Below are 24275 nucleotides of genomic sequence, written 5' to 3'. Positions count from 1 at the left end.
CTACCTAGGGACCTAATTTATCAAGCAAAGGCCAGCAGTGTCAATCCCATTTTCTCGTGGGATGCAGCCACACGTTGTGTAACGTGCGAGGTGTATGGCTATAGGTGTTCTACTTCCCTCCAGTGTCCAGTATAGGAGCGCTATGGTAAAATAAACGGGACTGGCATGCACAAGCACAAAATAATGCAAGAATCCTCCTTTAATATGGTGTGAATATTTGATGGTTCAGTATTGATCTCAGTACTGATGCTAAAGGTAAGTGTATGCTGATGTGGCCAAATGAGCCTCGGAATTGTGTTTTGTTCGTTGGTACAGTATAACAGTAATTTCTATTTCCAGTCCCCTGAACGTGAAGCTCCTGCATTCTGAATGGCAGCACAAAGCAGAGGATTCCACAAAGAACAATTTTAATGATTCACGGTCCAGTTAAAGGGGGGTCTGTTTTGAAAGAACATACGTTTCCCACGTGCAACCAACACAACCAGTGAACATGTTTTATCGGTAATCGTTCTCTGGGACTATTAATAAGTGCTGTCATGCCACCCAGCTCACAAACAGCATACACAAACCCACACGGCATAGATATTCTGTCATGAAATTCAAAGGGCTGACTATGAGCCCAACAAAGGTACACAGCATCCCTGCAGCTGCTCCTCGAGACCATGATGTTTGGCCACAGGAAGTGGCCAGAACGACAACAAAATCATTCTAGAATGAAGAGCAACTGGACTGGAATCGACCCCCTGCCTCTTCTCCAGATTTGCACACCTCTGCCGGTCAAAGGGAAGATTGGGGGACTGTCACTCACGGTGGCTGAAGTGTAATTACCTTTTCAGGATGCCTTCATGCATTGTCAGAGGGGCGCATGAGGATAACTGTTGTTATAAATACTGAGATAAATGGTCCCAGGAGAAATGATATGCGTTAACCTTCACATGATAGCACTTTCAACGCTTGTAATGCTTCAGGTGTAACATCTGCCTCCGCTCTTATTGTGTTTTCCGTCTGTTTTCATGAACTTTCTGTCTTATTTTGTTCGTCTCTATTCACGTCACTTGTCTTTCTGCTTTTATTTGTTCCTCACCGTCGATTGCCGGTCCCCACTCTGATGTTACTCACCTGCGTCTAGTTGTCCTCCCCTCCCCCCATGTACATAGACTCACCCGTGTTCACTGGTCACTTTTATCTAAAAGTTTATGCTCATAGCAGAAAGCTTGGCAGGTTTTTACCAGATAACCACCTCAGGTGCAGACGTCAGCTGAATACGCCATTCAGTTAACTGGAGCAGCAGCAAGAGATTTCTATCTGAGACAACGTTAGCACCTCTGAAAGATTTAGGGCAGATGCTGAAACATGAGAGGAAACCGCCAGGAACATGCTCTACACATGCACACAGTTGGGTTTAAAGGGTCTGACGCTGAGATGCTGTCAAATTCACCTCAGATTTCAGCTACCAAAATGGAAGACCTTTAAGTGACAGCAGGCAGGTTTTGTGTTCATGGAACCAGTTAATTTAGGCCAATGCTGTGGAGAGTATGCTCTGCATGATCAAAGGCTACACTGATAGCGGTTTGAGTGTTCCATGTTGCCGAGGCGAGGCGGATGTTTTCAGAGACAAAAACAGGAGAAATTGCATCGGAGAGTTTATCTCAACAGCAATTATATCTGATCCTGGGACAGAGGGATGGAAAAGAGGGAGAGACAAGCACAGAAAGAGAGAGCACAGATACCAGAGGTGGAGGGAACCCTTGATTCATTTCAAGGCTGATTAATGAAGAGCCAGTGAGGCGAAGTGATGAATAGGAAATCAAGGAAGAAGCTGTGGCTGAATCCTGTCCTTTGATCTTTTCCTCCAGCGAGACTTTGCACACTAAAAACTACAGGGAGCACAGTGACTCACACCTGTTAGCATAGCTGTAAAACACAGAGGAGATGGACCGATTGGCTGGAAAGACTGGAATTACCTTTTATCCTCACATGATCAACCATAGCTACAGTATCAGCAAAGGTGGCTTGTGTGTGTGTGTGTGTGTGTGTGTGTGTGTGTGTGTGTGTGTATAGACGAGGCAGAACGAGAGCGGAGTGAGGCAAAGAAAGGTCTCACAAACATCAACACATCCTACAACGAGCCAGGGGCCATGAATCCGATTAATCGTGCGATGTGACTGCTAATGCTATTTATGCTCAGTCGGGGTACGGATCATTAAGATAAGAGCCGGTGCTAAATGCAGAGGGACAGCCGGTGATAAATGGCATGGTATCTAATCAGAGCACGAGGCGGGGTGTCTGTTGTGAGTGACGGCGCTGCAGACGGCTGTGACCTCTCGATTTGAGGAACATCAGAAATCTCCTTTCAAGGGTTCCACTCATTACAACTTTTCTATACAACTTTTCTATCGATTCCATCAACTTACTTCATTATTCTAAAATGACTAACCTAATTCTGCTCACCCAGCTTGTTAGAGGTCAGTCATTTTGGCCAAAGAGTTATAATTGTCAGTCTGTTGCTCTTCCTCATGAGCTGCAGCGCTCTCTCTCTCTCTCTCTCTCTCTCTTTGCATCATCATCTCTCTGCTGAACAACCAAGTGTCTATAATGGATTTACACTCTTTCTGCTCGTACAGAATCATTTATCCGTCAACATTCCAGAACCGCGGCTGACGTCTGTGCTCGGGAGTGAGAATAAAATCTAAATGAATATTAGTTACACTTTTCTTTTTTTTCTCCTGAAGAGCAGTGTGGTTATTACATCCTGAGAGTGTTTGCTTTATTGCATTTGAGGTTTTAGACAAATACTTTTATGTCTTCTGCTGTCTTGTTTCTGTCCAGCACAAACATGCCGTAAATCTGATCATCAACTGTTTTCAGTTTTGAATCCATGCCGATTAGATTAGAATTTGGATTTGCTGTGTGAAAATAATTAAATGTTTTGTCAGGAATGACTCTCACCTTTCCTCCATCCTCAGGGTCACTTAGGGTCTGCTTTACTCTCATGTAAATATAAAAGATGGATGACTTCACCTGCCACAATGCAATGATGTCAGCTCACAAAAGAGTCCTTCGGAAGACCCTTGAAGCTCAAGACCAACTGCTCCGGTGCATTGCTTCACAAACACAAGGGGAGATATGGTGAGCGCGCGGCCTGCGCACATGACAGCTTTACAAAAGCGAGAGCGAACCGACACTATCGTTCTAATATCTGCCTCCTCGCACAGGGGGGCAAGGAGGCTGACAGGCAGCCGTAACTTTCATACAGTGAAGTGTCCTCCATCTTAAACACAGAACAGACTGATTAATATCTTTCATTTCTCACACGCGCAAACCTTTCTTTCGTATACATTGTTGCTTGCATTAAAAATCATTCTTTCCTGAGGGGATGCAAAGCTGACAGCCTACCCATCTTCTTTAGCCCGAGAAGGAACATTTGCAGAAATTGATTTTCTTTTCGACACCATATAACTCAAAAAGGAAATCTTCCCCGCCTCCAAACCCCCTCTAGTCTCCAGACAAGCATTTTATCTTCCTGTCCACAGGCACAGCTCGACTGAACACACTCTCTAGCTGTGTTTTCTGTCCGAGGCGGGCCTGTCGGAAGGCGGCTGGGCTTCGATCTAATGTTTGATAACACACTGCATCTATATACTTTATCAGCTATGACACCGAGACATAATAGGACATAAATAAATGGACACACACAAACACACCCACATGAATGGGAAACACTCATCTCTTTAAGTGCTTTCTGGCAGAATCACACAGACAGCATATACATAATTATATAAAAGCCGAAAGTTAAAAATAATCAGCTTTGACAGAGCAGGAAGCCTCAGGAAGCCATATTCCTGTTGTTTTTCAGCCAGTAAGGTCAGAGAACTTAAGAGAGTTTAAAATAACTTGCAAGTAAATTTCACAAGTTTCCTCGTTTTTCCCAAGGCAATAACCGACTACCAGCCTGTGCTAGAATAAAGAACATGTGAACGTGGAGAAAAGGGGAAAGATGCTGCTTTTACTACCTGAAAATAACAAGTTACTTTGAATCAGTAGACCAGGAAAATGTAGGTACATTTTTACATCCCTGAAAAGGCACCTCAGTTCTCAGTTGATCCCCACGGCCAGATGTAGATTTTACTGGAAAGAAGCAGTGAGTTAAAAAAAAGCAGCAATACGTGAGAGTTTGTGGAGAAGTTTAGTCTGGACGCCTCGTGATAATGGCTCTATAGCCATGTGACATCCATTGGGACATCCAGCGAGTCTGTGATGCATTAGACCACTAACCAATGCATCTGTGCCCTCAAGGAAAGATGAAGGGATGAAGGACAAAATCATCCTCGAATTTAAGTCCACCCTCATGAGCACTCATGCAGATATTTTAACTAATTTTCCTTTCCAGTCAACCACCAGCAGGGAGCGAAAATCAACACTGCCACCTCCTGGTGATGGTGGTGAAATTGAACTTAAAAACTTGACACCAGAAAAATAATTCAACTAATACTGTAAATTATAAAGAAAAGGAAGCCATTTGTCAGAACTTTAAAAAAAAGATGTGATCAAGATGTGTTAACAAAAGCCGAGCGCCGTGGATCGTCGCTGTGCGCAGTGGGACGGCGACAGCTGAACTTTTGACATCATTTGATTATGTTTATTGGTATCACAAGCCTGTCTGCTAATTTCTTTAACATCATTAAGTACGAGCATCATGTTTTTCATTACTGCTCCTCTGATTCAACAACAATATGGGAGCTGAAAATACTTCTCTGCTGGTGTGTATAAAGATCAATGTGAAGAACAGGATTTCTAAAAAAGCCACAAAGCCAATCTCTGAACATGTAGATGAGAAGACTCCTCCAAATCAATGGAGAGACAAGAAAGTGAAACACAACATTAATTGCAGGAAATGTAATTGCCACCTACGTGATTTGTTGGAGTTATCCTCTATGCTGCCAAGAGAAAGTAATTAAACTGGTGTGAGCCAAATGACACATTCGTTAGCAGTGAGCCACTGGCTCCGATGTTGTCATGTTGAGAGCCATTGAGGCGATAATCTCCCAGACCAGCACCATAAAGTAATAAACAAGCCCTTTGCAGCACTATTATTTTCCTTTAAATACAAATACTGCGTGATAAGTTAGATCGCCCCTTCAAAGTCCTTCACAGACAGCTCGGCCTCACCAACATCGCTCGTCAAATCCTCCTGCAACCGCGCGGCGTGAAGCGGGATGGCTCTTCATTCTGAAGCCAGTTCAAGTGAGTCAGTTTTGTCAGGTTGATTTTTAATAGACCCACACACACACTTTTTTCACAGCCGCTGGCCAAAACAAATTGCTTACAGGAACAGTTCCTTCATTTCATTTGGTTGGATGGATTCTTGACTTGAGATGAGACTGCTGTATATTATTTAGCTTTAAAAACATAATTATATGAGTATAAAGTCAAATCAGACAAAGAAGCTAGTTCCTTTGTTTTTTGTTTGTAAAGCTTTTAAGCTGTTGTCAACCAAATCATGCCAGCATTCCTTGATATCTTCCAAGATGTGTAAATTAGAAATAAATATAAACTTTTAATGACTGACACAGTGGCTTGCTCTTTTTGTTGGTTTGATAAAAGGTCACACACGGGTCAGAGGTCAAAGTCAGCTACTGGCACTATCTGAGGCGATGAACGTTTTGTTCATCATGGTGATGTTTCAACACCTAAATAGCTCTAACCATATCTAATCTCTTTTTTTCTGTATTTGCTTGTTTTCCCATGAGGGTTAACCCTTGAATGGCATACATGTATCAGATCATTAACCACGTAGAACAAACTGACTGAAAACCTCATTTTCCACAGAGATACTATCACAAAATATGCGCATCATTGTGGATGGACACAATCAGACATAAATAAATGCTGCAGACATTTAGTGACATAACGAAAATACAAATGTAGAAACACCGTCTAAAGCTTTTTAAGGTGACAAATCTTAAAACATTCACTTCATTGTGTCCTCGCATCGCCGGATGAGGTTCGTGTTGCTCCGCCTGAAGACGCGCGCGCAGCAGCAGTTGCGCATCTCTCTGCCGCGAGACAATCTTTGTGCGCGAGCCGTCATCGGTATCCGGAAGCGAACAGTCCCGTGATGTCGAGGGGGCGAGTGCTAGCATAGCATCGGAATGAGTAAAGTCCCCTTTCGCGAGTAGAAAACTTTCCGCGGTTCCTTGTCAGCTAACCGTCCCGGGCTGCTGTCGCGTACCGAAAACCGGGGTCGCCGTCGGCAGGATGTATCCTTCCGCACCGGGCTTTCACCGCGGCGCGGAGCCCCGCTCGGGAGCTAACGGGACGCCTTTCGGTTCGTCCCCCCGGAGCCCCTGGTGAGATTTATGCTGCCGCGCGGTTCGTCGGTCGCGGCGAGAGTTATTCAACGCGCCGCGGTTAAGCTGCTCGCGCTGGAACCGGGGAGTTATGGCGCGTTTGGCGTTGGAGCAGCTGTCAGACTTCGGGGATTTCACAAACGGAGCCGAGCTGAGCGAGATCATTAAGCGGACGGGTGACGAGCTGTCGAACGTTCGCCTGAGCCCGGACGGGCGTCACGTCCATGTCATCCCGCGCGGACCCACGCTCGGACTCGTGACCCTGGACAAATACGAAAGACCCCTTCTCGCCCAGAACCACAAGAAGCTGGACTTGCGGTCGACGCGGACCGTGCCCGTCGTGGATATTTTATACCTGGACCATCGCAACAGCGGCGGGGACGCCGCGGCCGTGGCCGTGGTTTATGAGAATGGAAAAGCGGAGTTTTGGAAATACCAGGAGTGCAAAGCCGGCTGGCGTCTCCTGCAGACATCCGATTTGTGCAACAGCCCTCGGGCGAAAGTGGTGTCCGTCTGCGCATGCGCCAATATGATCGTGTGGTGCGAGGAGAGGGCGCCCTCGGAGAGCGCCCCTGCCCTCAGCTCCCCGAGGAACAAGCTGAGATACTGCGTCTGCAGGCGGGACTTCGAGGTGGAGGAAGGGGCCGTCAGCCTGGGAGGGGTGAGAATCGCCCTCCACAACAATCCCAAATTCACCGCGGTCAGCTCGGGTGAATTTGTACACCTCCTTCCCGACGTGAAAGGGAAGCCGCCGATGAGCATCTCTAAGTGTTTCGTCTCCTGGTCCCCTCGCCGCGACTCCTTCACAATCAGCGCCACGTGTAAGAGCACCCCCCTGAAGAAGCTTTCAGCCCAGGAGTCTGACTTAAAGAAGCTGGTGACGGACTGCGTGGGATATCTGTCGACCCTCGAACCGCCTGAGATCTGTGCCTTCTCTCCCACAGCCTGCGGAGGCCTGCTGCTGCTGCTCGCCACTGGGTGGGTCTGTATCCTGCAGAAAGACGGGACGCTGCGACGGGTCTACAAACTGTCGGACAACTGCTCGGCGGTGCGCGGCGCTCCCGTCAGCCTGTGCATGTACCAGGACATCGTAGCGGTGCTGTTCGGGCAGAACCTGCGTCTGATAGACGTAAACTGTGGCAGGGAGCTGGCAAGGATGACGCTGAAGGAAGAGGGGCTCTTGTATGAAAATCGGGCTGAAAGGGGTGCGCCTCACCTGCTCTCGGAAAGCGGCCTATTCGTGGTTGTGGGCAGGGAGACGGGCTCCAGGGACTGCAGCGCCGTTCTGAAGCAGTCTGGTCTCGGTGGGGAGAGCGTTCACCCGGGCGCCCTCCTGGTAGAGGCCGTCTTCGAGGAGGCCTGTAAATACTACCAGCAGAGGAGCCTGAGCAGCACCCAGCTCACCGTGGACGCGCTGAAGACAGGAGGCAGGTTCCAGGCTCCCACCTCGTTGGCGTCCATCCTCAGGAACTACCTCGGCACGGGGCCGAGGCAGAAAGGAGCCGAGCCGGCGCAGAATGGGGGAGCTGGGTGTGCAGCGGGACAAGACAAGCTGACGGGCTCTCTGGAGGCCGAGCTCAAGGCTCTGGTCTCTCTGGAGGAAGTGAAGGGGAGTTTAGTGAGGGGGAATCCCAAGGAGGTGCTGGCGGTGTGCGAGAGTTTAGTTGAGAAAGAAGTAGCCAGGCTGCTCTCGGCCTCGGAGCTGGATAAAGAGGCTCTGCTTTACCTCAACTCCCTCTTCAGCGTCTTCCCCGGGCAGTTGTGGAGAGCGGCGCGGGCCGCCCTCCAGCTGCACTGCAACGGGGACGGCTCCCTGTCCAGCGGGGCTCCCGCAGACGTGTGGAAAACGGTCCTCAGTGCCGCCGGGACGCCCGGCTCCCCGACCTGCTTCTCCTTCACAAACGGTGGGCCGAAGAGCAATCACAGCCTCAAAGCGGATCACAACGCCAACCGCACGGCCAAACCCAGCAGCGCCTCGTCCCCGGCCGCCCTGCCGGTGTTTGAGCTCCTGTGCCACTCTGTTTTCCACTTCCAGCCCAGCTGGTTGCCCAGGTTCCTGGAGCTCGCCCAGCATCAGCAGCAACAGCAGGGCTCCGCCGGCCTGGGCCTCAGCCTGGCCTCCTCTTCCTCCTGGGGTTTCTCCGGCGGTCGAGGGGGGGAGGCCGGGGATAACAACGTGCCGCTCTACAAACGTGCCCTGTGCGTCTTGTCCGGCCTGGCCCCGGACCGGGACAGACGGCAGGACCTGGAGGTGGAGCTGATGCTGGTGAGCGGGCGGCCTAACGCCATCCTGCAGGCGTTGAGGATCCTCATGGCCAAGCAGCGGTGGGAGCGGGTCACCCAGGTGGCCCAGAAGTTCTGCAAACAGAGTCCGCTGCTCAACAAGGAGATTTTCACCACTCTGCTGTGCGAGGTGATTCAGCACCGGGACCTGGACCCCTATTTGGACCTGCTCTGGGCGCTGTGCCCCGAGGAACTCACGGTCACCACTATTCTCAACTTGGTGCTGAAAAACCTTCCCTCCTCCAACGCCCCGTCGTCGTCGTCCTTCGCCGCGTCCCACAACGCCTCCACATCGCCCGCTCCCTTTGCGGACCCCCACAGCGGCCAGTTGACCGTCGGGCTGTTGAAACCTCTGCTGAAGAAAGTCCTTCAGAGGGAGACCAAGCCCAGCCAGCGCTACGCGGACATCCTCCAGTCCCCGTCGTTCCCCCCTCCCGCACCCCCTCGCCAGCCTGCACAGCCGCCCAGGTCCGTCTCAGATCCGTGCAACGCTTCATCTTTTGGCGGCGCAGAAACACCCGATCGGCAGTCGTCCTCAAACACAACTGTGCAGAGAGGCCGGGCGGTGCTACCCGCGGACCTGATTTCCATCGACAAGACACCTCAACATGGGGGGGGGGGAAACATTCCACGCCTAAACTGACCAATCTTTGAAACTGCATTTGTGTGTTGACAGAATATCCATATGTTGCAGGTGATAATGCCAATCATTGTCATGATAATCAATCAATCATGATAATTGATAATGTTTTAAAAAAACAAGATTGGTAATGTAAGATAGTGTGACTACTAAAAACTACAAAATGACTACTAAAGATCTTACTGTGTGTAAATAGTGCAGGTAATCTTACTGTGTGTATGCACTGTATCTGCAATGTTATTTATGTCTTAAGCCTTAACTGCAAGTGGATGAGAATACTTAGTTAATATTTATCTTAGTCTTCATCAGAACACCATCGATATAGAATGTCATTTTGTCTTTGTCTGCTCGGTCTAAAACAAAGCCCCGGAGTCCCATTTCTGGAATAAGTGTACAATATCCTTTTTCGTTTCGAGTATCTTGTGTCGGCTAATTGTAGCCAAGTATAGCTGCCGTTCAGTGTTTCCACGCAGTGGGTCACTGAGACAAGCCGGCCTTTGTGTTGGATCGCTTCCTTTTAAGTGGGGACTAGTTTAGAAGAGGGGTGTACGGAGGCCCCAGGTTCCTTTTATCAACCTCTCGTTTTGTACTCATAAGCGCTTAAATGTTAACCTGGTTTCAACGGGCTCAAATATAAAACATTCTGCCTTTTGCTTCGTCCATTTGTCCCTCTAGACTCCATCTTGTCCTCTCTGCTCCCTGGCAGCCCAACTCCCAGGACATTCCAGACATAATACCCACTAAAAGTCACTCACAGTTTGACTTTAAATTCAATTTTGGAGGTAATTGTGTTAGGATTTGAGTGTGGGTTTGGTACGCTGTGACTAACAAGGACTCCCTGCTGCTTGGATACGAGGTCATGTATGTCCCCCTTCATGTACCCAGTGGGAGTAATGTTATTAGAGATATTAGGTCCTTTTGGCCCTGTTAGTTTTCTCCATGCTCTGGAACTGATCGCACTTTTACATCTTCCCCGTCAGTATTGTTCGTATCGTGCATCTGTTCAAATGAATGTTTTGGGATTAAGTGCTGTAAACAGAAGTATGCTGAAGTGCCTGTAGTATTTAATGCATTGTCAAAGTTTTTGCAGTATGTATATAGCTTGTTTTAATCAACGAAAGAAGCGTTCAGCAAAACGTTATTTATTTTGGTTCCATTTTTTTTGATGACTACTGAAACTGAAACTACCCTTTTCCCTGAGAGACATCCCTAAACGCCGAATGACAATCAAACTCCAAAATGCCGCAAAACGTTCAGTTCAGAGTGGCCTTGGCAGCACCGCTGTTCATTTACAGCGCGGTGCCACATTCCTGCAGCAGCTCTCTGATGCTGTTCGACTGGAGTGCACGTGTTAAATGTTCATTTGCCACAACCGTATTTCAGTTTGTAAGAATTCTTCCTGGATTTGCTCGCACAAATTCTCCGCCTACATTCTTACTTTTTTACTTTGGGCGTGATGCTCTACTTTAAGTGTTATTTGAAAAAAGAAAAGAAAAAGCAAATGTATTAAACTGTAGATAAAACCTGTTTGCCCTCCCTTGATTTTCATAATGTGTATTCTGCAAAAAATATGGAGCTTATTATATTCAATGTTATTGTAACTGAAGTTTTGATTGCACTCCGGCAGCTTTTGAAAGTTTGTTGAGGTGCTGTTTTAGGTTGCGTTGTGTTCCTCACTGATGAATGGAGGGTTGGGGGGGTGACCGACGCCTGACCCACATACCTACCCTGTTCTCGCAGTTTGATGTAGAACAGTTCTGCTATTCAATCTGAAAACAACTAACATGGACAAATATACTTGTGATTTATTTACAGCGAATTATATCAAAGTAGAAGCAGTTTACAGATACAAAGCTTAGCCATTATACACCCAATCATTCAGTCACATGATCCAGTTTCACCATGTCCCTTCCATGGCCAAATCCACTTAGAGTGTGTGTGTGAGAGAGAGATCTAGCGAAAGGGTTTGAGTGTAAATGCACTCATACGTTTTTAGGGTCTGGGCCTGTAGGGGGAACGTGTCGTCGTTACCCATTAAGCTTCTCTTAATAGAATAATTAATAATTAAACGTTAATAGAACAACGAAGGCTGTGCTGGGCTACGGTGCACGTGTGCGGTTCTCACAGCAAACAGCCAGTTCCACGTGGGAATGTGAAAGGATGTGATCACGGGAGTGTAATAAGTGCAGGGTAGTGACTTGTGCATGTTAAATGCAAGAGGCAAAGGGGAATAAGGGGCTTCTCAAAAGGGACCAAAGTGAGTCGTAACCAGAGTCGATGGTTGACATCAAATCCCTCGTTTTTCCTCGCTCTATTTTATTTTCACTTTGTCATACTGTACATTTCTGGCTTTGGTTTTATTTTCTCTTTATCTCCCATTGCAAGGGTGAGAGTCCCGCTGGCTCAGTAAGTGGACGGATTCACTTGTAATTCTAATTATAGATGCATTCAGTAAACAACAATGAAGCTCAACAGATACTCTACCTGTACTCTTGTCTTCTGCTAGTCTGAATACCTCAATATGCTACAACAATGAATGCATCAATGGAAGGATAACTACACAAAAAGTCCTTTATGATTTATATTGATGGTGCTCCCGGGTGAGTATCATTACACACATGGCAGAATTGTGATTTATGTTCGCTCTATATGGGAGTATGCTGGAACACAAAAGTGCGACATAAAAACCACTTGTGTTTTGTGTAAAAAGAATAGACTGTCTGAGATTCCAACTAATGTTACAGTTAAATGGTAGAAAAATGCACAGCAGACTTGTTTGTTGATCAGTGTCAATTTACTTACAGTAGTTTTCACAACATCTGGTATAATAATAATAATATTAAAATAATATCTGGTGTAACTAAGTGCAGTGTAACAGAAATATAGAATCCAATCTACAACTAAGGACAAAACAGTACAAAGTACAGAAATGCTCATTATGGATTCATCAATGGCATCAGTCAAATGGCATTAACGCAGTCACACAATCCGATCCATTTAAAAGTGTGGGTATAAATTTCCAATATTAGAGCAAATATGATTCAAAATTGAATTAAAAAGTGTCCCACTGTTATCAGCAGCGGACAGAAAGAGGCTGGAACGTTCTGTTAAACGGTCCATTGGCACAGTTAACGCGATGCTGTATTCTGTGAGAGAACATAACTGCACATTAATGTAAAAAATATGATTGATTCACAGTTTGAAATCCAGCAGAAGCTCAGTTCATACATTCAGTACGTACAAAACATTAATGCCTATATAATAGGTCTCATCGAGAACCTTATTCCCTGCCGATCCCCAAATGTCCTGTGAGGTAAATTCAAAGATGCGTGTACGACAACTGCAGTCACTTTGTTTATGGTAAAAATTTGAATTTCAAAGGTGTTTCTAAATATGTGTCTGTGCGTCATTCAACGGCGTATGCTGTCCTCTCAGGTGAATTTCATCTGCGCCCGAGGGATCTGGCTCATAATTAAGTGGTCACTGGAAATAGAGACATTGCGATTAGTCAGAGACAAGCCAGCCGAGTCAGATGAATTAGTCCTCTTATTTTTGACATATTGTAAAATGTTTCTGATCTTTGTGCTTACTTACTCGTATTCATCGGAATACTTCATTCTCCTGTAGTACTTGGACAGTTTGATAGAAAAGATGATGCTGGGGATGAAGAAGATCATACACCAGCCCAGACTGAACCAGAACGCATTCTAAGGAGACGCAGCATGGGGACAACCACAAACATCACCATCACTCACGCTTGTTGCTACAACCCAGAGTATTTGGCCAAAATAGCATCAATTATTTTGGACCGTGTACAGATGTAGGTGGACATATGCAACCCTCACCAGAGACTCCACTATGTATGAGCAAAGGATAATCTCAATCGAGTCCACGGCTCCCGCCACCGGCCCACAGCGGCCCACCTGCTGTGTGATCTAAGGGGGGGAACACGGATCAGTTAGAGTACAAACCAAACAGACACCGGCCACATGCTTTGTTTGTGTAAAAAAACACAATTTACCGTAACATTGGCCCAGTCAACATAGTTAATGAAGTAACCCAGCTGACAGTCCAAAAAGGTTCTGCTCTCCTAGGATCAGGGGATAAAAAAAAGGGAATTCCACACATTTTCTTCCTGCTTTATGTGGGAGGTCATGAGTCATCTCAGCATGTGGAATTCTGTGTAAATGCTCTGAAGTGACCCATGAATAACTGCATTGGCAGTATGATTAGGCGAGTCAAGACGATTGGGTTATTTATAGAGTACATTTTATGCACAGAGGCAAATCTTAAATAATCCATCCAACATTAAAATAATTTATGTTATTGTCAATAAAGCCTCCAAAAGGACCAAAACCCCCAACAATGACTAACTGAGAGCTATCGTCTGTACAGGAAAGTTCTCAAATATTTATACATCTCTGCAATAGCTCAAAATAGACCCAGATGACTGCAGCGTAAAGCTGGACACTTTCGCTAAAAGTCTGAATTAAAATATTTTATAATTAAAAAGGTGTAAGTGCAACTGGATATTTCAAGTATCTGGTCATGAGGTTTATTCATCATTAATCATTAAATGTAATTTAGCAAGCAGCACACCTCCTCCTTGCCCCCTCTGGCTAAACGAGTGGCTGACCAGAGGCAATAACAGACCACATGGACCACTGCTCGCTCCAACTCATGTGACTCTACTCACGGTCTTAACGATCTGTGTCGTATTTGTGTTGAGGAAGTCTTGTGCTGCTCCAACGTTGCTCAGCACCTCCTGTATCGTCCCCTGGAGGAGCCGCAGAGGAGAGAGTGAGCCGCAGGAAGAAAGAGAAAGAGAAGAAATACTTTATCCATGGCGGTTTCGGGTGTTTGGCGATTGCACTCACATTGATTTTTTCCGCCGTGGATCCGAGGCTCTGGATGCTTGAGTTCAGGTTTTCCTGATGGCAGGAGCAGTTACATGTCCATGTTTAAATTCAGATGGATGACCAACGTGGGGAAACCAAAATAAGGAGGTTGGCAGAGCTGAGATGGGGCAGGCTTCTCACCAGTTGTGGCATGATGATCGTATCTATGTCCGTCTGGATCTGCCTCAGGTCCCGGGCCTCCTTTCTGAGCTGGTTTTGACTATCACTGTTTGTCTAGAAACAAGAAAATGGTTGTTTTATGTGAAAGAAAACTGTATTCAGTGAGGAATCATGTGACATGTAGCACAGAGAAGCAGCAGTGTAATTATGTATTACATTAATGCAACTCACTTGAAAAACAGCAAGCTGATCAAGTTTATTTGCTGTTTCATTCAGATTGATTCTGGAAATGTTGTTCATCTGAAAGAGACAAGCAAGAAACACCAGATGGCAACGTCATGTCCCGGTGGATACATGTATTGATGATACATCTTCACAAAGAATCATCAAAAAAACCTAATGAACGATTCCTACCTGCTGCATGAAAGCGGAGGCGTCGATTTTTGTAGCCTTGTTGGAGAAGCTTCTGAGCTGGTTTTTAACTTCAGGGCTCAAGAGATTGATGGTGGACAGAGAGATGTCTGTATTCTCAAAGTGCTGCTTAATCTCATCTGTGTACTGAGTATGTGGCCCAAACATTTCAACATGCATTTAATAAAGTTATTGTATTGGGATTATTTGTTTTGAATAATTGAAAAAGGACCGTCAGGAAACTCACTTTAGTGACATTGAGCAGGTCGTCGAGGTTTATGAGCTCATACAGGTGGAGCGTTGTCCACAGAGGCTGGTTTTTCTTACAGTCTCTGCAAACATTAACATCAAGTCCATTATATTAGTACACGTAATGACAATAATACATGTACCGTGCTTAATGAATCCCACTAGCTTTAGACCCATAAAGAAAGAAAATGTTTAAAAAAAACTAGTAGGATGTGTCAAAATAGCAACAAGAAACTAATTGTGTGTGTGTGTGTGTGTGTGTGTGTGTGTGTGTGTGTGTGTGTGTGTGTGTGTGTACAATCCCATCAATATTATGCATTTGTTCTGATGGGAGGTGAATTGGCATCACAAACCTGTAGATACCAGAAATACTGATGTTGCTTTTTAATCCCAAAGTTGCACCGATATTCAACTCTGGAATGAGACCTGGAGTATCGATGAACTATGGAGAGGGGAGACATTGACGTTCACATGAGGCTGCCTCACATCTGCTCTGTATTTCAGATCCCTGCAGATGTTTGTCTGTGCAGGTGTGGGTTTTTGTTTTTTTTATCGCTACCTTTAGCAGTTGTTTGTCGCCCCAGGGCTGACAGAGCAGAGTGAAAACGTTCCCGCCCACCAGGAACAGCAGCAGCACCGCTATCATGAAGAGCCACGAGAAGAGGAAGCTGAAACCTGCACCGCTGCAACCGCATCCAGGTCAGAGGTCAAACAAGATGCAAGGGAGAGAAAGGGGTTGATGTTCCCCCCCACCACATGTGGCTGAAACGAATCCGACACAACAAGCCAGCACTCACATCATGAGGAAGGTTCCTCCCCAATCCGACGTGCCGGAGCGCGCGGAGGGGTTTGCTTTGGGGGTCAGACCCAGAGGGCCCAGGACCAGACCCAGGAAGTTACACACCACCACCAGGAGGACCACGCTGCACACGGCCACACAAACCCCCCACCTGAAGGAGGCATGAACCCATGTTGACTTGGGGCTTTGTCTTCCATTGATCACACGTGTTGGCCCATTAGAGATTTTTACCTAATATGCTCAAATCTCTGGACCTCTGGTGTGATTCTGCCGATGTCTCTCTGCAGCTGGTTCAGTATCTCCGACACATTGGTGAATTTAGATAAAGGGAGGTCCTTGGTAACCTGAGAGATCTGTGTTTCTATGTTACCCAACAGCTGCTTAGTTCCTAAAAACACACACATACAATAACGTTACACAGAATCTTGTTTAAAGAATGACAGTCTCAAGTGTTTGCAAGTGAATGTGCTTACTTTGAACTATATCCTTGGTCTCATTGGTCACCCTCGGGGGGATGCTGTCAAAGAAACCCTTCACCTGAAAAGCAGTGAATTAATTATTCTGTTACATCATATAAATATGTCAAGCAAAGTCCATTTGTTGTAGTCAGTCAGTGACACAAGTGTGTTATTTCACCTTAAAGTGCACAGCTTAACAGTTACTACATTATTACTCTTCCCTGTAACTATCCACTCATTCAATAAATCAGGCATCACATTATCAAGATTGCTGATCATCGGCATGTATTTGTTTGTCAGAAGTCACTGACCTCCTTGATTTTGGATTTGAGATCAGTTTTGTTGAGTTCATCCACTGCCGACTGGAACTCTTTCAAACTGGGAACCTGTGACACAATGCAGAGGCACAAACCATCAGGACGGTGTACAACAAGCACAAGAGGGCAGCAGTCTTCAGCGGAACCAGCCTTTAAATGTTTTCATAGAGGTTGATAATGAACCACTGGGGCTTAATACAATGGGTTGATTCCAAAGAATATTTAGTGGTATCTCATCTTTTTTCTTGTTGTCATGACGGAGATTATGTATTAGTCTGTACCTTCCCTTTAATACTAATGAGGAGATGAGGGAAAACAAGATAAGGGACGAAGCGAGAGCAGAGTACAAAAGGGGCTGAGATGAGAAAAGAGGAGAGGTGACAAGAGGCGGGTACAAGACGGCAGAGAAGATGAGAAAAAAGAAAAAGTCGATGAGGCTGGAAAGGAAGTGAGAGAAAAGAGGAGAGCAGAGGAGAGTCGTCATGTGTCAGAGTTAGGGGGAGCGTAGGAGGAATAGAGAAGAACAGATGGGAGGATTCAAAGGACAAATCAGCGGCTTAGACAAAGCCAAGAAATGAAGAGCCATTTCCACACGTCACAATATCTCAGCGCACGTCAGAGTTTGACTGCGTAAATTAATAAAATATGAATCCATAAATACAAATAAACAAAGCACATTTTGCTGCTTCATGGTGGTGTTTTATCAAATCCAATAACGACACTATTACTCAGTCTGTACTTCAGGCGTCAGACGCAACTCCTCTTGCTTCAAAACACCCGAGCGGACACACAACTCCATAGGAAACAGCACTACACCTGGCTACATGCGAGGTTACACAAAATCAGCACTTACAGTGATGGTGGTGTCCAGTGTGAGCTTCTGTAGCTCCGGCTGCAGGTCCTTACACAACATGCAGTTTGGGTCGGAAAAAGTGTTATTGATTTGATTTTTAACAGCAGTGAGGTTGGCCTGGAGGCGGTTCACGCTGGACTGCAGCTGGACCACAGATGAGTTTAGGTGGTTCAGTTCCAGACTGATGTTTACAGTCTCTGCTCACGAAAAATGAAAAACACACAGTCAGTTTCTGCACATGTTCAAAGCCAGCATGAATCAAAAGTGAGGAGATGCCTCAGCACTTCATTTGTCAACTTGGAAAGGGCAGAATTACTGCACCCCCCCCCCCCCCAAAAACCATTAAACTGTTCTTAAATGTATTCATTTGCATATTAGTCTGTTAAGAGGGAGCATGTCTGTGTATACTTCTAAGAATATAGAACCCCACCTATTAACTGATCTCCTGGCAAATATGCAAACAAGCGATGACAAGCTGAGACTGAGAGAGGACAGAACATGCTGGTGCACTGTACCTCGGTCCAGCATTGTAACCGAGTGCAGCGCTGGGTTCACGGTTCCTCTGAAGCGATCCTGGATCTCGTTTCCCAACTGAGGTCCAATGCCTTAGAAGTACAAACGCGTGTGAGGACAGACATCGTATCGCCACTGTTGGTGATCAAAAGGTGCATCACTGGTTCCCTGTTCTTACCATCTAGGTTTCTGCTCACGTTCTGCACGGTTCCCTGGCTCTCATTCACCACGTAGTGGATTTGCTGGAGATCGACCGAGGGAGAATAAACGATTTCAAAGTGTGCACATAGAATACAGGTTGAAAAACTATGTAAAGCATTCCGATTAGACCAGCTAATCGCATAAAGCAGCCTTTGCAAATAAAGAACAACAAACACAACTCTACCCTGCCTTTTCCCATCAACCTTTTCCCACTCGCTGCCGTACCTTGAGATACGCATATTGACACTGCAGGGCGCAAAGCTGCTCGTTAACCAGCGGGCTGACTGGAGAGGTCCGGGGACTGTTTGCTTTTCACACAAAAGGGTTCAACTCGCAGCACATTGATGGCAGTGGAGGCAGGATGTAACGCGTCTAATCTGATAATGCTGCGTCACTGAGGTCTTTGCGTTTTAAATATTTTCCATAGCCATGCATCACAAAGCAGGAGGCTTCAGCTCACCTGAGGCACAATGGAGAGGAAGGACTGGATGTTCTCTACAGTTCTGTTGAGCTCCTCTTGACTCTGCTCAACACTCACTTTGAGGGCTTCATTACTTTTGAACATGCATATGTTCCCAGCCCTAGAAATATGCACACACACACACACACACACACACATAAACTCAATTTGTTTCCTGAATATAATCCAAGTGAGACACGCACAGGCGGTGAGACATGCACATTCAAACTGTCTTCATGCCATGCTAATTTTAGATAGCACTTTGATATGCTGCCCAAAAACACAGGCGAGAGCACAAACACACACACACTCACAGGATGATGACTGTGGTGACAAATGCAGTCCAGTAGAGAGTTACTCTGTGACAGTGAAGGGAGGGCGTCTGTTTCTGGTACATCTTCCCACCACAGTTGCCACAGCAGCGACAGCACGCCAAGAAGAAACCAGTCACGGGCATCAGGACGATGTACAGGACGCCGATGGCTGCACACACCAGGAACCCCACTTCGTACACAAGGAGCTGGGAGCAAAACACACACACACACGGACATGAACAGCTGCTGGTCTCAGCGGGCTGGTGTTACGTCAAACACTGAGAGGTATCACCAGGAAGTCGACTGGGATAGAGACACACGCGGCTGCTTTGACGTTTGATTTTCTCAGATTATCGGCTCAATTATCAGCTGGAGGGGCTCTGAGGACAGTGCGTCTGCCCCCAACCCGCTTTCCCACCACATGAAAGATATTTGTGAATACGTGTACATTCACTTACTTCTTTGGTGAATTCTTGATTTAACTGCCTTTTTAAATTATTGGCTATTTCCAGGATCAGATCTAAAAAGAACAGAGAGAACAAAAGGCTTTACTGATTTTGTGTTTTTGAAAAACAGAAACCACAGGGTCGGCTAATTATTATTCTAAGTTATCCATGAACAAAAGCCATGAACAAAAGCCCGGCCAGGTGCACAATGTGTCCTGTTCTCTGTACAAACATTTTAATCCCTTGCAATGTAAAAGTGGACAACTGACACCTCCATGCTGTGTTTACTAGGAGACCAGGGCGTCTTATAACAGGGCTTCTTATAACAAAGGCTGTAGTTTATGGACCTACATTTAAATCATAAAGTAATGGCGCAGGTAATTGAGAAGAGATATGTTGTTCCGGCGCTCTTCACACACGGTATATGCATCCGTTCGCGTCACGCCAGACTGTCGGGCTTTGAAGGCCTTTGAAATTTGAATTTAAACCTTGACGCTTTGCATAGCTCTTTTTGTTGCTTTTGTTTTAGTTTAAAATGCTTTACTTCAATTTTTATCTTAACATCAAGCGCTGTGTTTGACTTGCTTGCGGGGAGAACGCCGCAGAGCCATACAACAACAGGCCATCGGGCTTGTGAAGCAGAAGCCCACAATTAACAATAAGCCATCAAGATTCTTTGCCGTGTCACAGAGACAGTGTGTTTGAACAACTCTTGACTCATACCGCTTCACATGAAGTTGTGAAGCAGAACAGAAGTATCATTGGGCCTCAAGTGGCTAAAGGTTTCATTCCCCTCAAAATAGTAATGTCCACCTAATGATCACCGAGAACAATGACTTTGAACTTGGCAAACATTACTCATTGTGTCCGTTGTTTCCCCCTTTTTTTAATCAATAGCAAGCAGGAAGATATAGAAAAGGTTTATTGAAGCAATAGAGCACATCACAGGAACAGAAAAAGTAAACAGGGTGGAGCACAGCGTTCGTTAAGAGGAAACAGCGGCCTAAAAGCACACAAGCAGCACACAGATGTTAAAGATTGACCAAAATAAATGAAAAAAGTTTTCCATTGACTTACTGATTAACCAATCTGGTCATCTTTCAGTATTGCCATTATTATCTTTAGAGAAGGTTGGAAGGTTAAACACCTGACGCGTTACCTTTCCAGAGAAACTGTGAATGTAAAAGGATTTCAATGCAAGGTCAAAGAAGTGTTTGCTCTGTTGTCTAAAGCCCGTATTAGGCAATAACGCCATGCGATGAGTAAGTAGACCGGGTCCCAAGCGCGTCAGAGCACGATGAGGAGCCCGGTGACTAACGCTGATGCCACTGACCTTCAGGAAATGGATTAGGCTGCACCGTGCGGAGGAAGGACTGGACCAGAGATGCCATGAAGCCCACACTGCCGTCCTCCTTTGCCGTCTTCTGGTACTCGGGCTGGGTGAGGCCCCCGGGGGCCGCGGCCGCGGGACAGGCGGTCGGCGGCGGGACGGACTGGGCCAGGCTGAGCCGCAGCAGCAATACCCCTGCGGCGGCCACGAGCGCAGCAGCGCCGCCCCGCGACCTATGACCCCTCACGCTGTCGCACAATCCCATGTCCACAGGTGGGGAAAGACTTGGCTGGACCGGCGGGGCGATCACCTCATGCCACAAGCTGCGTCTCTGTGCAGCTGGAGACAAGACAAAAAAGGACGAACACAATGACGCACTCACACAAGGCGGAAGAATTATAGAGACAGCGGAAGAAATTGTAAAAGTGGAGAACACCTCGACGTTGTGGTTACTAGGAAACCAGGACATCTTATAACAGAGACTGTTGCAACCGACCAGAGCCGCAGACTGAGTCATGGAGAAAGAGGTCGCAGTACAGTTTGTCACAAAATGGACACAGGAATTAATTAATACTAATTTACGTTGTATTTGTTACAGATTCAAAATGTATCTGGGAAGAAAGTATAATCACAAAACCTAAAAAAAAAAAAATCCCATTGAGGGTTTAGGTGAATGTGATCAAGTTTCAGTCAAGATTGCTCCGAATTTGAACATTATCTGTGGACTCGAGGAATCAGGATCAGGAATCAGGAAACATTTATTTGCCAAAATATGCTAAACATACAAGGAATTTGTCTTGGCGGTTAGTGCGCGACAGTAGACAGACAAGACAACAGTGCACAAGTAATAAAATAAAGTAAAATGAAATGCTAATGCAATGGGTTAGTAGAATAAGGCTATGGGTTAGTATAAAACAAGGGAATAAAGTTAAAAATTTTAAATATAAAAAAGTTAAAAAGAAAAATATTAAGCATAAAGTGCACTAACGAACAAGTAACAGACAAGTATGACAAGGATGACTTACCAACACAATTTGGTCTAACTTTAAAAGTACTATATGTGATTATGGCTTTTCAGGTCATCTGACAACTTTTGTTTGGACAGACCAGGTCTCTACAACAGCAGAAAATGAACATTAAATGTCCCTTTAATGTGAACATACTGAACCATTGTGATGAACTGGGAGCCACGTCTTAAAGAATGCCAAGTAATGGAATGACCTGACTAAGCAGCCCAAAAAACGTCTACATATCATGAGTATAGTACAGGAGGATTGGACCTAAACAGAATATCCATTCATAGAAAAATAAATACAGTTAGATAAAATGAGGACAAAATGATTTTATCAGTGATTATAGCAAAACTTGTTTTAAAAATATTTTTCGAGTAGCAAATTTGAAGAGAGGCCTCCCAGATAGAGATTTCCAAAACAAATCAAACACTCCTACAATGACAAGCAATGGAACCAGAACAGGCCCCGGGTGGAGAACGAGTGGGGGAAATGGTTTCTAGTGCGCTTCTTTTCACTCACATCAAACAAGATGGAGAACAGTATTAAAACACTGGCCTTGTTCTCCCCAACTGGTTTTCTAGCTGTGACCGGCGGAGCGATCACTGTTCTGTCTCTGTGCAGCTGAAGACAAGACAAAAAGGCCGAACACAATGACGCACTCACACAAGGCGGAAGAACTAGAATTTCAGCAGAAGAAATTGTAAAAGTGGAGAACATCTCGACATTGTGGTTACTAGGAAACCAGGACATCTTATAACAGAGACTATCTGGAAGGAAGACCCGCAGACTGAGTCATGGAGAAAGAGGTGAAGAGGTCGCAGTACAGTTTGTCAAGAAATAGACACAGAACACAAAGTGCTGATGTTTGGAAGAAGAATTGGGAAATATAAATGTTAAGACAAAACAGTGACCTTTACGCACTTATTTCTTCTTCTTTTGTTCTTGAACAGATACTAGAGTTTGTCATTGAGTACAGGATGTGGTAACTTTTAAAAGTTACCGGAAAGGTCCTGGAAAAAATGAGTGACTATTACACGATGTGTTGATATTGTAAACACACACAACTCTGCATCAGTAGCAGACACCTGCATCGCCTCTGTTTATCCAAACCCACGTCAGGAAAGGGAAAAAATGTCTTCTGCCACGAAACTCCGGCACAATACTTAAACAACTACCTGTATTTACAGGCGACGCTCTGTTAAACAAATAACTTTAACAAGACTCCGGCCCAAGAGTAACTGCCCATCCCCACTTCCTCTCATGGTCAAAGCAGGCTGTTGCTCAATCAGAGAATAGAGTCTATTTGTCATTGGGTTTTATTGTTTTGTTTCTCTCCAACCAACATCAGACCACCCGAGCACACAGACTTGTACACACAGCATCGCTGCAAACAAACTGTCAGAGCGGTTCCCACCCGGACCAGGCACCTTCGGCGAGGTGAGGGCGTGAGGGAAAAGTCAAAAGAGGAGATAAGGAAGGGACAGACCCCCTAGACGAAAAACACAATATGAAAAGTGAGCAGAGGTGATTTCTCTCAGTCAACTCACCTCACTGGGCCAGATGAGGCTCTCACGCTGCTCTGATCTCCAGTGATTCTGTCGGGGCGTGTGACCGCAGCTCTTGTAGAAACCTGATATGTTTTTCTCTCGGCGTGAAGTTGAAGCAGACTGCGTGCTCGCCTGGAGAACGCCGGCACGGAGGAGTGAGGGAGGGAGAGAAGGGAGCGTCTTAAAAGACAGACCCAGGGAGAGAGGGAGGGAGGGAGGGAGGGAGTAATTGGTAGTGGTGCCGTCCTACAAATGGTATTTCTCCTCCTTTGCTTCCCGGATCATTGGGAGCATCAGGGGGAAATGAATTGTAATCTTATATGTGTGTGTTTTTGCGAGATTAAAAAGCTGATTTTCAGCCTTTCCGTGTATCTCATGTCTGTGAATGTACTTACAGAAGAGAGATCATCCAAAAGCTGTCAAGAAATCCTCAGTTTCATCTGACATTATTGAACGAATTAAGTTTTTGTGAGAATTATTATCTGTAGTCGAAAAGCTATTGCTGGAGAGTGCCATTACTTACCAATACGATGCTTCTGCTGAGGCACCACTTTGATGGGGAAGCACAGTAGTGACACTGAGCCGATGCTTAAGGAGTCCTGTTGGTCAACTCGGTCCACAGTCTGCTCTGTGACACTTCCTGCCCTTTGTAACTCGGCGATTACATTTACAAATAGAGAAACACGACTGTACAGCAGCACGGCGTCCATCTGGCTTCCCAATTCAACTGATGCAAATGAGGCGAGTGCACCTGCCTGTCCTCCAGGCTTGTTTTCAGGTGCACAATCACCTGCAGATCACCTCAGCTCAAAGTCATCCATTACAGGATGATCCTTTAATCTGCTACCAGGAGAGCTATTACCAAGTGGCTTTGGCGTGTGAGGCCGTCACTCAGAGATCAACCTCATTGATTCTGTACTCAAAACGACAACAGCACCAGACTCCTACAGGTTGTTCTGTTACTCTTGTCATCCCGTCGTTCCTTCCCACCCGTGAACACTGATGGATCTGTAGAAACACCGTTGCCAGGGATTGAAGTCTCTAACTGACATCCTCTTTTTAACATTACTTGG

General features: G+C 45.8%; 2 protein-coding genes and 1 long non-coding RNA gene across 3 annotated transcripts in view; 2 read left to right on the top strand and 1 right to left on the bottom strand.

The window, feature by feature from the left end:
- LOC144409521 (uncharacterized) overlaps positions 1–24275 on the top strand; it is an 81944-nt gene that overhangs the window by 55145 nt on the left and 2524 nt on the right. The window lies entirely within an intron of this gene.
- hps6 (HPS6 biogenesis of lysosomal organelles complex 2 subunit 3) lies at positions 4143–10796 on the top strand. Its single transcript, XM_040178577.2, has one exon. It carries the CDS (start codon positions 6442–6444, stop codon positions 9274–9276), a length of 2835 nt encoding a protein of 944 aa, XP_040034511.1. The 5' UTR covers positions 4143–6441; the 3' UTR covers positions 9277–10796.
- Positions 12049–23951, bottom strand: prom2 (prominin 2). The gene is made up of 25 exons (XM_078104994.1): positions 23726–23951; positions 23203–23382; positions 20646–20981; positions 19325–19386; positions 18867–19072; positions 18553–18673; positions 18070–18133; positions 17894–17983; positions 17379–17575; positions 16520–16594; positions 16224–16287; positions 15982–16138; positions 15749–15901; positions 15511–15634; positions 15305–15393; positions 14950–15034; positions 14706–14849; positions 14523–14591; positions 14313–14405; positions 14151–14204; positions 13970–14050; positions 13295–13363; positions 13119–13208; positions 12868–12980; positions 12049–12756 (listed from the first exon to the last, which is right to left on the bottom strand). The coding sequence occupies exons 3-25, from the start codon at positions 20905–20907 to the stop codon at positions 12705–12707; spliced, it is 2514 nt and encodes an 837-aa protein (XP_077961120.1). The 5' UTR covers positions 20908–20981; positions 23203–23382; positions 23726–23951; the 3' UTR covers positions 12049–12704.

The sequence above is a fragment of the Gasterosteus aculeatus genome, chromosome 6 (genome assembly GCF_964276395.1).
Source record: "Gasterosteus aculeatus chromosome 6, fGasAcu3.hap1.1, whole genome shotgun sequence".
Classification (NCBI taxonomy): domain Eukaryota; kingdom Metazoa; phylum Chordata; class Actinopteri; order Perciformes; family Gasterosteidae; genus Gasterosteus; species Gasterosteus aculeatus.
The sequence above is the reverse complement of the archived record's forward strand: the minus strand, read 5'-3'. Positions and strand labels throughout refer to the sequence as shown.

Bases quoted from the DNA above. Each gene is read 5' to 3' on its own strand.
- hps6 (XM_040178577.2), top strand. From the start codon at position 6,442: ATGGCGCGTTTGGCGTTGGAGCAGCTGTCAGACTTCGGGGATTTCACA.
- prom2 (XM_078104994.1), bottom strand. From the start codon at position 20,907: ATGGGATTGTGCGACAGCGTGAGGGGTCATAGGTCGCGGGGCGGCGCT. The intron at 15,035-15,304 runs GTTTGTGATGCC...TAATGTTTGCAG, and splicing joins AGTATTTCTGGTATCTACAG to AGACTGTAAGAAAAACCAGC. The intron at 14,051-14,150 runs GTGAGTGCAATC...CGGCTCCTCCAG, and splicing joins CCACGGCGGAAAAAATCAAT to GGGACGATACAGGAGGTGCT.